General features: G+C 42.0%; 1 protein-coding gene across 6 annotated transcripts in view; it reads right to left on the bottom strand.

The window, feature by feature from the left end:
* Positions 1-6,086: 6,086 nt before the first annotated feature.
* The window catches only part of CRAMP1 (cramped chromatin regulator homolog 1), a 65,055-nt gene continuing 56,802 nt past the window's right edge, over positions 6,087-14,339 (bottom strand). For all 6 annotated transcript variants that reach the window (XM_019493106.2, XM_014597482.3, XM_059716779.1 and 3 more), the window contains 2 exons: positions 12,631-12,776; positions 6,087-10,900 (listed from right to left, as the gene is read on the bottom strand). In XM_019493106.2, the coding sequence (XP_019348651.1) occupies positions 10,736-10,900; positions 12,631-12,776 (311 nt within the window). In that variant the 3' untranslated portion in view covers positions 6,087-10,735. The remainder of the gene's footprint in view (positions 10,901-12,630; positions 12,777-14,339) is intronic.

The following is a 14,339-nucleotide window of genomic DNA, read 5'->3' as shown; positions in this document are numbered from 1 at the left end:
GTCTGGCCTGAACTTGAGCGCGGTGCAGCGCCCTGAACCGGTTCCCTTGCCCCGGCTCCTAGGACGCCCTGTGCTCGGATACCAGTAGAACCACCTCCGTGTCCCCAGGGTCCTCCAAGCACACACCGTCTCCTTAGGCAAACTGTGTTTTACAGTAATTTTTCAGAGCAGAACTGTGCTTCTCACGGTCTCCCCTCTGTCTCCATATTTACTGCACAGCTGCCTAATTAGCAGCTTGTAAATACGAGTACTGCTCTGCTGAGTCTTTCAGTGCGTGGCAATGCACGTGTAGATGCTGACCTGGCTGGAGGGTGCTTCAGTGCCGGGGCTGCCTGCTGACTGACCCCCAGGGGCCCCTGCCAATCGGGGCTGCTCAGACTGATCTCCAGGTGCAGGTTCAAACAGCAAACTCAGGATCAGTAAAACACAGCATAATGAGCACCGGAGTTTGCTTTGCGTTTATGTGTAGATGCACCTTCTGGAAGTCAGGTAGAGCAAATAGATACATTGGGATTGCACCCAAACTTTGTAAGCTGCTGTTATTTTCAAATGATGTTTCAAGAGGGAAAATACTCAGTGCTGCCTCCAATTCAGTATTCATCTGGGCTTTATTGAGCTTTTCCAAGAACTAATGAGATCACATCTAATTGTTTTAAAATGCAATGGACTATATGGCTTATAATTTCTAATAAAGGGATGCAGCATATGGAAGTTATAAGGCCAAGTACATACATAGTCTAGCTACTCGTTCTACTTGAAAGAGACACATCTTTGTTAAGTTGCAACTCCCTCCATTATTTAGGAAATTGATAGCAATAGGTTACACTGTAAGACTGAAGGCTTCAGAAAAGCCAGCTGGGCAACTGCCATTTGTATACTATGAGTGTTTCCAGAGGAATGTGTGTCTAGGCTCTGGTTCAGTGATATAACTAATATCAGGGAGCCAATGCCTGCACTGCACTTTAAATCAAAGATTTTAGTGGTTGGCATTTATGTTACAATAGTTAAACCTTTAACTACAATTTTTTTAATGATAGTGGGTGTGTCTACGCATTGCCCTATGGCAATGCAGTGACACGTTACCTTGCCAGAGCAGCACACTCCCTGGGTACAGCATACCACTACGGTGATGTAGCGGCAAAATCTACCCATGCGCGCAGTGCAGTAACCACCTATTTCTTTCCTCACAAAATACCTACAATCTATCCCTGACAGTGAACCCAAAGGGAAGTACTAAAGCACAGCACCATAGCAATGTCACCATATGGCAACCTGTACATACACCCTGTATAACTAAAATATGCCAAGTTAATTCATAAACAGTACTGTTGCTACCTTTATTTTAGGGAACTGGAGGGAAAATTAACTGCACTCCTGACACAGTGTCTTCTGTAATTCTTACCTTGCCTTACCAATCTATCTTGGTCTCGACTTGCAGCATCCTCATGTGTTTTGTTTCCAGTTAATTCACGATCAGGGATAGATTTTAGGTATTTTATGAGGGAAGAAATAATAAGATTTGGTCCTAACCTTTGATAAAAGGAATCAGATTGCTGTCATGTTGAAGCAATGCCAGGGGCAACCAGCATGGGTTCATTAGGGGCAGGTCCTATCAGACCAACCTGATTGTCTTCTACAATCGGGTCACAAAATCATTGGACGCAGGTGTCGCAGTAGATGTAGTCTTTCTGGACTTCAGGAAGGCCTTTGGACACGGTCTCCCACCCCATTCTCATTAAAAAGTTAAGTGACTGTGGCATTGATACCTACAGTTAGATGGGTCGCAAATTGGCTGATGGACCGCACCCAGAGAGTGGTGGTGGACAGGTCACATTTAACCTGGAGGGACATGGGCAGTGGGGTCCCCCAGGGCCTGGTCCTTGGGCCTGCACTGTTTAATCTCTTTATTAGAGACTTAGACGAGAGAGTGAATAGCACCCTGCTCAGATTTCCTGATGACACCAAGATCCGGGGTGAGGTGGGCACACTAGAAGGGAGGGACAGGATACAGCTGGACCTGGACAGGTTACAGGGTTGGACAAATGAGAATAGGATGGGATTCAATACTGACAAGTGCAGGGTGCTGCACTTGGGCAGTAAGAACCAGCAGCATACCTATAGGCTGGGGAAACTCCCCTCTCGAAAGCACAGTGGCAGGAAGAGATCTTGGAGTCGTCATTGATTCCAAGATGAACATGGGCCGCCAATGCGAGGGCGCTGTCAGTAGGGCTAACCGCACCTTGTCGTGCATCCACAGATGCATCACAAGCAGGGCCAAGGAGGTGATCCTCCCCCTTTATGCAACACTGGTCAGGCCACGGGTAGAGTACTGCGTCCAGTTCTGGGCGCCGCACTTTAGGAGGGATGTGGCCAGCATTGAGAGGGTCCAGAGGAGGGCCACTCGCATGATCTGGGGACAGCAGGGTAGACCCTATGAGGAGAGGCTATGGGTCCTGAACCTATTCAGCCTTCGCAAGAGAAGGCTGAGAGGGGACGTGGTGGCCATCTACAAACTTACCAGGGGGGACCAGCAAGGAATGGGAGAGACCCTGTTCACCCGTGCACCTCCCAGAGTAACAAGAAGTAACGGCCATAAGTTGTTTGAAAGTTCAGGCTGGACATTAAAAGACACTATTTCACAGTCAGGGCGGCTAGGATCTGGAACCAACTTCCAAGGGAAGTGGTGCTGGCTCCTACCTTGGGAGTCTTTAAGAGGAGGCTTGACAATTACCTAGATGGGGTCATATGAGCCCAGTATTCTCTCCTGCCCAGGAGAGAATACTTGATGATCTACATAGGTCCCTTCTGACCCTACATCTATGAATCTATGAAAGCCTGAGTAACAACAAAGATGGAAGAGGAGAGGATGAGCTCAGGTTTAGTCATACTCAGCTTGAGCAGATGAGCTGTCAGGATGAAAAAAAGTTTGACATGATAGACTTTGGATAGACCAGTTAGAAGTCCACACTTAAGGCTGCTTTACTCATTCCATCATAATCCTCAATTTAAATTCCTTCCCACATTAAAAAAATTGTATTAGTTATGGATGAATAATCTATTTGGAATAAGGCTGAATTGCTCTAAATCTTAGGCTTGTTTATTACTTGGATAGACTTCTAGCAGCGTAGCTAGCATTCTTCTGTGGAGATCACTGAGGGAACACACAATATACCATAAAATATGGTTTGAATGTGTTGTCTTTGCATATTCATATTCATTGTGAGGTACTCCACTAGGGGAAAACCTATGCCCACAGGGACCTGCATTAGCTTCTTCTTAGAGCGTTCACTATTAACATATTACAGAAATCTAAACAGTCCAATCTCTCTCAGCTTCTCCAAGTAAACTTAAAAATCTGAAGAGAAGAACCAAAAGAAGAGACTAAAAATGTGGTTATGTGAAAGCACAGAGGTACCACTATAGAAGAACCATGGTTCATACGGCAACTTTTCTTCTTTAAAGGTGGTGTGTATTAAGTTACTCTATGGAAGCCTTACAAATAGCATAACCCTCGGAAAGGTAGCAGCTCTGCAGATTTCTGACATAGACACAAGCCATTAATTCCAGTTTAGCTCTTGCACAATGGATTAAAATCCAAAGTGCTGCCTGCCTGCCTGGAGTAACTAATGCATGTTTTTAGTGTACAGCCTAGCTCATTTTGGTGCTGAATGGAACTATCTGTCTCTACACCAATTCCTCAAAAATAGAGAAAGCCAGGAATCAGATGACCAAATTCAGTGCAAATCAGATCCCCTTTTCAAATATTCTAGCTGTGCATAAAGGAGACTAAGGAAGCCTGAGTTTAAAAAACAGTGCTGAGACTAACTTTCACCACTTCTAAATTTGAACTTCACATTGGAAAGTCTTCAGACAGAATATAAGTGAAAGTGAGTGAAAAATCCTAAGTGAAAAGAAAGGGAAGTGGAACAGCAAGTGCTTTAAAACATAGTTCTTGTGAACAACAGGCTTAGAAGGGGCATTTTGTTAAAACAAAACAAAAAAACCCTCCATGCAAACACACTTTAGAGTCATATCCACATCTTCCCCCTTTCATCCCAAAAGCATAAAATAGCCTAGTCAGAATTGCTTCACAGGCAGATTTTAATTAACAGATACATCTATTATAAGAGTCATTTAAAAACTCAAAAGCTATGAAATATTCCTTCTTCTGGAAAGTGACAGAACTTGCAGAAAATCAACTGTCACAAAAATCCTTGCTTCAGAAAGAAAAGGTACTTCAAACTATATCCATGTGAAATATCACACACAATTTAAGTACGATACTGGTAGAATTTCCAGTGGGAGTTTATATTACTGGAGTGGCTTTAATATGAGGATGGGGACAGGGAAGGAGTTCCTTACTCCCAGCTTCCAAGCACTGCACTTTAGTTCAGATTTACCCTTTTATTATCTTTTCAAGTCTTTCAATATCCATCAGGCACCAACACGTTTGGCATACATACTCTTTCATGGGAACAATTAAAAAAACCCCCATAGATGGTAGAATGTGCTTGTTGTAGAAAAAAGGAAACACTAAAAATAAATTATCAAAGATTACCTTTATTTCCTCGTCCTGTTGCTTCCCTTCCATCCCCAAATCCAGATATTTCAACATTTTCACTTGGACAGAATGATAGTAAACAATCCCTCAATCAAATGGAGATTAAATGATGTGTTATTAAGAACAAGTGGAGGAGAAAGATTAACAGGGGCAAAAGAAGTCTTTTATATGGTTTCCTGAACTTTATCCTTTCCTTTTCTGTGTCCTTGTGACAAGGTATTCAGCAGCATTCACAGATTTGTTGGAAACTGACATGGGTGTGCCATGAACACTTTTGCTATGGCCTCAAACTTGCGACCTCTGGGCTGTCAACCATGTACCTTCCTAGCACCCACACCATCCTAGCCCTCCTTGAGCTTAGGCAATGTGGACCCAATTTTAGGGCCTGGTCTGAATTTCAATAAAGTATTCAATTAAATATATTTAAATCAGGTGGAACCCCTGCATGCACATCCCTATTCAGAATAAAAATAGCTTTGACTTAGCTTTGTTCATATTCATTGAGCTAAACCAAGTTAAAGGCCATTAATTCTGAATGAGAGCATCCAGACAGGGGTTATAAAAGATGCACTCTAAGGCTGTCCAGATGAGTGTGGATGTTTGGTTCCCTGGGGACAAGGAACAGCAGCACACCTTGGCACATGGCAGATAGCCCTGGGTGGGGTAGGGGAGGCTGGGGCCAGCAACCGTGCTGGCTATAACAGTGGCAGTGCTCCTTCAACCTGGAGCCTGGGTGGCAGCCTGGCTCCGGCAGGCTATGCTCTGGTTTTGGGCAGCGTGCACTGCAGGCCACATGCGCCACCCCTTTTTTCCACGTGGGTTTTTTTGACCCTGGGATTTCTGACGGGTCTGCAGTGCCACATAGTGCATGGCCATGCTTGTCTTGATGCAGCCTCAATGTACATCTTTTAAATTTGTACTAACTTTCTTAAAGGTAAGGCTGTATGAACAAGTTACCAAAGATAAGACTGTGTGAACTCACTACCCACTCTAACATACTCACTGGGCACACCCACTTTCATAAAGAGATAACCTACCTTGGTGCTTTTAACAGAGAGGAAGACCACATTCCTTTACATACAAGCCCTTAGGACTTAGATAACTGACCCTACTATTCATGACTCCTCTCATTCATGATTGCTTAACATTTCATATTGACTATAATAATTATTTAAGGGGAAACAGTATAACAAGGAAGCACTCAGATGTCTTTAGTGTGATATAGTAAGTGGAAAAAGGAAAGCTGTCTCCAGTAGTCCAAGCAATTCAAATGGGAGGCTGCTCAAGCTAGAGAGAAATTACAAGGTATCAAATAATTAATATGGTTCTCCTACCATACTGATCTTTTAGTGAAAGGGATGGAAATCCTGGCCTTGCTGAAATACATATTTTGATACTTCAGAAAAATCTTCATCCAATGGACTCCAATGGGAACAGATCGTATTAAGTAAATATTGGCTAAAATAGAAAACCTGTCAAGTGACTGTCAAGCCAGGAACTGTGCAGGAAACAGAGTGAACATGAATTAGACCAAGGATTAGTATGTATTTATGCACAAGAATAAAAACAGCTTTACAAGTTGAATTGGAAATTGAAACAGAAGAAGTTTAACAGCTTTTGTATATTATATTAAATAACCAAAACACCTTTTTCCAAAATTGGTAAAGAATAAATAATATAATTTACAATATGGTACAAAAAATAATCAGTAAGGACAGGCATTCTGCTTTATACATACACTATATATGTATATTTATAATCTATAAAACAAATTCACATCTCAAACAAGCCAAAAACCTTAGATGATATGGCTTAACTATTATTAAAAGAAACAGCAATAAAACCTTGCTGCCAAAACCATAAGCTCTAAAGCCAGTTATCATGTTTCAGTAATTCATGATAACTTATTGCCGTAGTGCTTGCCAAGGTTTCACTTATTTGACATTTACAAATTGCCGTGAAATTAAGAGAGATTCAAAGGTTTGAAAAGGTTAAAAAAGTGCAGTCTTTTCCTTATAAATGTATCTGAAGTTTGGAGCATAAAAATGGTAAAGTTTTTACCATTAATGGTAATTTCCACTGCAGAATCCGCAGTCAGTAGATGAGACATCTTTCTAGATTAGGTTTGATCCAAGCTATTTAAATTCAATTTAGGAATATAAAGAAGGGTGCCAAGAAAAGGTTACACAATGCCATTTTAAAACAATTAAAATTCCTATGTTTAGTACATTTACTGATGAAGAACTGAACAAACTGGCTAATCGGGATGTGTTACCCTGACAGCTAGCGCACACAGTCAGATGTATTCTTTAGGATGCAATACCACTTTACACCCAGATCATGACAACAAACAGCATGTTTCCATTATTTTGCCTTAGGGAGTACAAGGAAACTTGTTCCATGTACACTCACCAGGCTTGCTGGTCACCCACTTGAAGTTAAAAACAAACAAACAAACAAAAAAAACTTACTCAAAAACTTAAGTCAGAGCACAAGCTTTATAGGAACTAATTTCAGAAAGAGAGGCTAGACTGTTAATGTCCATTCCTTTCCTCCAGCTTCTTTACTGTGACTGAGACAGATATGAAGATAATGGAGTGATTGTTACCTTCAAAACAATCCTGCCTGCAGTACACTAGCAATTTGCTAGAATGCCTGTTCAGAAGAGACTGAAAAGTTTACAGAAGTTACTGTCATTACTTAAGTTGGAGGAACTGAAATTAGTTAAATGTTAAAATTTTCCACTTTAAACAAGTTATTAATTTTCCCCTTAGCAGCCTGAGGCACAAACTGATAAGGACTAGGATGCAAGGGGACATCAGGTGGAAATCCACCAATTAGTAGGGCCAGGTGTGTATAAAAGACTTTGCATATAATAAGGATAATAATTTCTTTACTGATCTAAATTTATTCTTATGATTTAAATTGGTTTCAATTTGTTTTTTGATGACAAGTAGATTTTTTTTTGTCTTGACAGGGCTTTGCTATTTAAATGCAACCTGTAGATCATATCAACATTTCTGAACCTAAGGCCAAAAATAGCAGGTGGGGTTAATCTCTAGGGGCTGCAAATCTCAGGAATGGAAGATGCAGACCATGGACAACTCGGGCAAGAAAAGAATGCCAAAACCCATACTTATAATGGAAATTCTTAAAAATGTGTTAGCAGCAGCTTTTCTATTATATAATTTTCAGAGCTAAACAAGTGGTTCCATATAATATTAATTTTTGTCTCATTACCTGGTGCACTTCAGTTCTTCTTGGGGAGGATCCAGGGCATTAAACTATGTTAGGCTCATGGACACCCACCTTTAAAAAATAACCATTACACCAGCACTCATCCCACATTATTCTTTTTCTTCCATGGTAAAGTGAACAGACTGCCTAGAGGCAGTTTGACAACTCCATGTATTCAAATGGCAGGATCCCTTTAACAGAACTTGGTGACATACCCTACTTCCTTTCACTGCAGCAGCGAATCTAGACACACTAAGATGGAAAGAAGTCTCACAAGACCAGTGTGACAACTATTCTATCACCAGTTCAGATATTTCTGGAGGAAAGGGGGGCAAGGTAACCAAAACACAAGACTGCACAAGGCGGTCTTCAAAATTTACGAGATGAAGACTAAAAGGTTCAGATTTAATGTACCCAATTAGATCTCACATCTCTTTCTGGTGTCACTGTGCTTAGATAATCCCTGGCTAGATCTATAGTAGGAGGTTTCTGTTTTTGTCACACGTGAGTTGAGAGGTTTTCTGGGAGGCACACTATTGTAAAATACAAACAGCACTTCTAATATGGGAAGCCAAAAAGAAGAGCAGGTGATTTGGGAAAGACTGGACTGAAAGGTATCTGAAGTTTATAACCACCAGCAGCAAACTTTAGGCAGAGGAACTCAGTTTCTACCAAGTTTGAACCCTCAAATGCACACACTTAAATGCTCATTTGGCTGGCAGCTTTAAACATGCTTGTGTTCTAGGACAACATGAGAGCATTACATGATTCCTGTTAAGTCTGACAATACTAAAACTATTTGGGAAAAGGGGGAGACAGAGACAGAGAAAACAATGCCAGAAGGAAAATAATACCTCAGGTACCCCTCTAGTCAGAGCAAGGAGTTATCCTGTTTTTATGAAATCCTCCCCCCTTTTAGTGTGATGACCCACTGCCTGCTAGTAATGCAGGTTTGAGTCCCTGCTGGGAATGCCCAACTCTACTGATGCTGTGCTTGAAAAGGTAAGACTTTCCCACATCAAAGAGCAGAATGAAGCAACCAGACGCAAGGCATCCTACAGCATGAATCACAAGAGTCTTTCACAACACGAGCAAGGTCATTAAAACTGCTCCAAGTTACAGAGTATGAACATCAGAAAACTGGTTACATTTTCTCTTCAAGACAGAGAAGTGCAAGGCAAAATATATACCAATATAAAAAACATCTCCATGGGTGGGACAGTGACTGAGAAAATGGTAAACCTGATAAATGTACTGTGGGCAACATTCCAATAAGAAACTCCCAGTCAAATGCTTTGTAGAAGTAGCTAGAGGCAGGTAAAACTACATCCACAGAGTTTAGTGCAAGCTGGGAAAACAAAGCCCTGATAACAGCCTTAGAGATGGAGGAGTTTATTTTATTCAATAGCAAACAGTTAGTGTATAAAGTTTGAGGTTTATATTAGGACTGGCCCCTGGGACAGTTTCAGAGCTACTGAGACAAAGGGAATCCCTTTGCTAGGGATGCAGACAAGTGCTTAAAAAAACAGGGCATACTAAAAAATATCCTCTCTCAAGACCGATGGGAAAGGAAATGGGAGGAGAAAGTATCCTGAGTTGTAAGGCAGAAGCAAATGAGAACTCATCTGTAGAGAAAGCAACTTTGCTAAACCTCCTTTAAACCTCCTGATATCAAGACTTGGGTATTTTAGGCATTAAAACTACCATAGAAATGCATAAGTACTTAGCATAGGGAGTTCTGGACCCATCAATGCTCAGGAGTGACTATAGTGAAAAATGATGCCCTGAGGTAATGCAGAGCACAAAGAATTAGCTGGGCAAAGAGGTTAAGATAGAAGGATAAAATTAAACAGGGACTTGACACCTCTTTTCTTCATCTGCAAGATATGACATTACAATTTAGTTTAACTTATTATTTGTACTTGTAAGTTACACTATTCTTTCCTATTTCCTCTCCCAGGAAAATTCTCAGCAACATGCTGGCATTTATGTGGAGAGAGGTGGAAATATATATAGGTTTCCAACAAAAAAACTTAAGACCTATTATTCAAGACAGCTTTCATTGCAACTCCAAAAAAAGCCCTTTCTGCAGTGTCTCCCATTCTATAGAGTGACTACCCTTCTGAGACAACTTGCAAAGTACTTTCCCATTAGTGGGGTGAACCAATACACCATATAATGTGATGAAGAATCCAGTATCAGTCTGCAGAAAGAACGATCATGTGGGTCCAGTCAGAAGGATGGTGGCTGTGAAAAATCTGTTTAAAAACTGAGAAAAATCCTCTGTGATCCATACAATGTTGGGGGGCATGGAGGCTCCCCTACAAAACAAACACAGGCATCTGCCCTGCTGGAATGTTCAGTAAACAAGATGTAGCCAAAGAAACAGAGTGTGTTACAAAATGCTAGCAAAAGCATCACGGTCATGGTGCCTTTCAGGAGAGTGCAAGAATCTTCAGTCTGACTGATCATCAAGAGTGCTGAGTGGGATATGTCAAGATGCAAATAGCAAAGGTGCTTCCCCTTTTCCCTCCCCCTGCCTGCCCTGGGATCCCAAACCATTGTGTTTTGATCACTATGCAAGTAAAATCAATGTAGGTAACTTCTAGCAATCCCTCTGAGCTTCTTGCCTAGGTCATTCTGAAGTACAAATCCAGGACAGTCCTATAAATTCACTACTCCATCTTATATCATTGATGTGGACATCTCTCTCCCCATAATACTGTTCTGCATTTCGCTGTTTCCATGTATTGCACATTCCAAAACTTGCAAATACTTCTTCAGACCTTTGAAGACAGCAATGCTCTTTTACAAAGGTGTACATTGGTCAAGGACAACTGGGCATTAAGCTGCATATCCAAGACTGCCCTGCCCCAATCCAGTACAGCAAGTTTCGTTTAGCTGAACAGTCTTCACCAGCCTGCTGGTATCGTATGGTCACTGAGAGAGATCACCAATGGGGGGACCTCCTCCACCTCCATCAAACAAAATCTCCCTCCGGGATGGCTCAGGTATCGATAGCTCCTGGGCAAGGTCATTGAAACGAGATATGTAATCTATGCTGTTCTCGTTCATCATGCATGCCAGCTGGGAATCCACAACCTAGAGAGGGGGAAAAGAAACCCCAAAAGCTACTGGTCAGTACAGGTGAAGAACAGCCCTTGCCCATGACAGGATCTGGATCAGGGCCAGATAATACTGGAATAACATTTCACCTCCAGGTCATGTTTTCTGATATAGCCCATGTTAGCAATTATCTGCTGGGACTTCAGTGGCCTTGTGAAATGAATCTATGCCCTTGTCCAATTTTTAGTTGAAAATAACCACAAAACAAAACAAAAGTCCACCCCTGCAACACTCCTTGATTGGCATGCATGTTGGCAGCCTCAATGCCACAATAGCTAATCCCTCCCCGAAGTCAGCATCAAGGTATCTTGGAAAAGGTGTGGCCATAAGCATGCACAGCTGCTGCCCGTGATGGATCAATTCTGCATGTAAACAAAATTTCATTTTACAGGATTCTTGATGAGAGGCCTTTCAGAACATTTTCTTTTGCTAATGTTGGTTTTCCCATGTAAACTACACCTTTCCTATATGATAATATTATATTACAGATATTCTACCTTGCCTTATGTAGTGACTTGTGTAACACACTGCCCTCAAAAAGGTGAAAACAAGGACTGCAGTGGGTCAGTTACACTCCAGCCGTAACATCAGATGCTGAATATTGTAGTGTGGGAGATACACAACAAATACAGTAAAAGCAGCTTCTACCCATTACTGGATAAAAATAAAAAGTGCATGTGACTAAGGAGAAGCAGAAACATGAGCAGGATAAGTTCCCAGCTGCTGCTTTTCAGTTACTTATTTACAAGGAAAGATCTTTTTCTTCAGTCTGCTTTTCAACAACAAGTTACATATTTTATTCTGAGGCATGATTTATGTGAGAAAATATGGTATAGGGACATCTGCAATTAGTTTGTCTATTCTCTGTTTCAGATATGCTGCAGCAAAAAAAAATGGTTCAGTATGCCTCAGAAAGGGAACTATGCATAGAAGATGCAAAGATTTAAAGTTGCCCTTTCCTTCCCCAACTAAAGAAAAGCCTTAGGCCACAGCTACACTACAGTGGAGCTGCCCTGAAACAGAACCTCAAGATAATTCTGTGCTTCCAGAAAAAAAATTACCTTGCCTTGGGAAGGAGTTACCCAAGACTGAAAGTGGGTTAGAGCAGATGTAGGGGATTACGTCATGCAGCTGTAGATGTTTATTGCCTCAGAACACCTGGGGTTTCCATAGTACATTCTTCCCATCAGTACACAGCTTTATTTCTGGCAATCAAGGAGGCACAAAGTCAGCTGAACCCTGCTGTACTTTCTAGTGGCATGACTCTTACAGAACTACCTGGCAGAAATATTAAAGTTTCCTTCCTGTTCTGGGTACACTGGCAAGGCTACCAGGAAGTGCAACACCCACTTCACTGTCAGCAAAGCTGAATCTGCTTCTTAATTTCTGGTTTTCACTTACTCTCAAAATAATTTTGAAAATAAAAGATAGAATTACCTAGGGCTGAAGATTGTTTAGTAGTATATGTCCTCCTGGTATTTCCATTTAATCACAGTTACTTCCTATTTGTTTGATTTGGGCCTAAGAATTTTTTTCCCCATTTCATCTCTCCTTCTCAGCTGTTAATCGGATCTAAAGACCAGTGGCATTTGCCTAAAGTGTCTTAGGAGAGTATAATGAACAACATGCCCAATACTGTGTTACCAAACTAATTCTATATTTATTATTTCATATGCAAATATGACCTAATGAACACAAACACGTACCTCTGCTACATCTGCCAGAGATCGAGATACAAAAGAGTCCCTTGAGTTTCCATCCAGCAGGCTGGGCCCCAATAAGGAGGTGCCACTTGCAGTCCCAACAGGGGTTGGCAACATTTTTCGGCCTTTCTCAGGGGAGATGAAACTTGCTGTAAAAAGTAAGTAAAGTAGTAAGCATACTGCACTAACAGCTGAGGAAAGAAGGAGAGTACAGGGGAATCTAATGCTATGGAAAATTAAAACCATCTCCTCTACTTCCTGCAAGCCACAAATTATGAGCATAAGCACTATTAGTAGGTTACCAAATGCAAGAAGAGGTACATACATAGTCTCTCCCATATACAACAGGCCATCCTTCTGGCTAACTCAGAAAAAACCCCCAAATACCTCATCTCTTTAGGATTATGCACTGTGCATACATTGAAATATATGTACTCCACAAAAAAGCTGCTGGCATCATTTTGCTTTAGAAGACCAGTCAGACCATCTCACAACAGAAATAAGTTTGCTTGGCTTTGCAAGTATGACTACAGAAAAGGCCCAAGAAAATACCTGCCCCAAGAATCATAGAAAAATTAGGGTTGGAAGAGACCTCAGGAGGTCATCTAGTTCAAACCCCTGCTCAAAGCAGGACCATCCACAACTAGACCATCCTACCTAAGACTTTGTCTAGCTGGGTTTTAAAAACTTCCAAGGATGGAGATCCCACAGCATCTCCGAGTAACCTGTTCCAGTTTTCCTACCCTCCTCATGAGAAAGTGTTTCCTAATATCTAACCTAAACTTCCCCGGTTGCAACTTGAGACCACTGCTCCTTATTTTGTCGTCTGCCACCAGTGAGAATAGTTTAGCTCCATTCTCTTTGGAACCACCCTTCAGGTCACAGAAGGCTCCTATTAAATCCCTTCTCAGTTTTTTCTTCTCCAAACTAAATAAGCCCAGTTCCCTCAGCCTCTCAAGTCAAAAAACTGGACACAGTACTCCAGATTTGGCCTCACCAGTCCTGAATAGAAGGGAATAATCACTTCCCTTGATCTGCTGGCAACACTCCTACCAACGCAGTCCAGTATTCCATTAGCCTCTTGGCATCAATGGCACACTGTTGGCTCATATTCAGCTTCTTGTCCACTGTAATCCCCGCGTCCTTTTCTGCAGAGCTGCTGCTTAGCCAGTCAGCCCCCAGCCTGTAGCAGTGCATGGGATTGTTCCATCCTAAGTGCAGGACTTTGCACTTTGCCTTATTGAACTGTATGAGATTTCTTTTGGCCCAATCCTCCAAACTGTCTAGGTCTCTATGAATCCTAATCTTACCCTCCAATGCATTTACTACTCCCCCCAGCTTGGTGTCATCTGCAAACTTGCTGGGGATGTACTCTACCAGCACAGGAGCAGGACAGGGCACATTGAGCCACCTGCCTCCCTCCCAGGCCTCCCACACCACCCAGCTTTAACCCCGCATGTGACTGCTGGTGGCAGAAGCCACTTGTCCAGGCAGACAGACAGAAGTCCAAGCAGGGGGGCTCGTGTCACGACCTGGCAGCCAACCCTTTGCAGCCCAGTACTGGGCTGTGACTTAGTGGTTGGGAACTTCTGCTCTATGCCATCTTCCAGGCCATTGATGAAGATATGGAATAAAACCAATTCTAGGACCAATGCCTGGGGCACTCCATTCAATACCAGCTGCCAAATAGACACCGAGCCACTGATTACTGA

The sequence above is a fragment of the Alligator mississippiensis genome, chromosome 13 (genome assembly GCF_030867095.1).
Source record: "Alligator mississippiensis isolate rAllMis1 chromosome 13, rAllMis1, whole genome shotgun sequence".
NCBI lineage: Eukaryota > Metazoa > Chordata > Crocodylia > Alligatoridae > Alligator > Alligator mississippiensis.
Note: the sequence above shows the minus strand (reverse complement) of the source record. Positions and strands in the feature narration are given on the sequence as shown.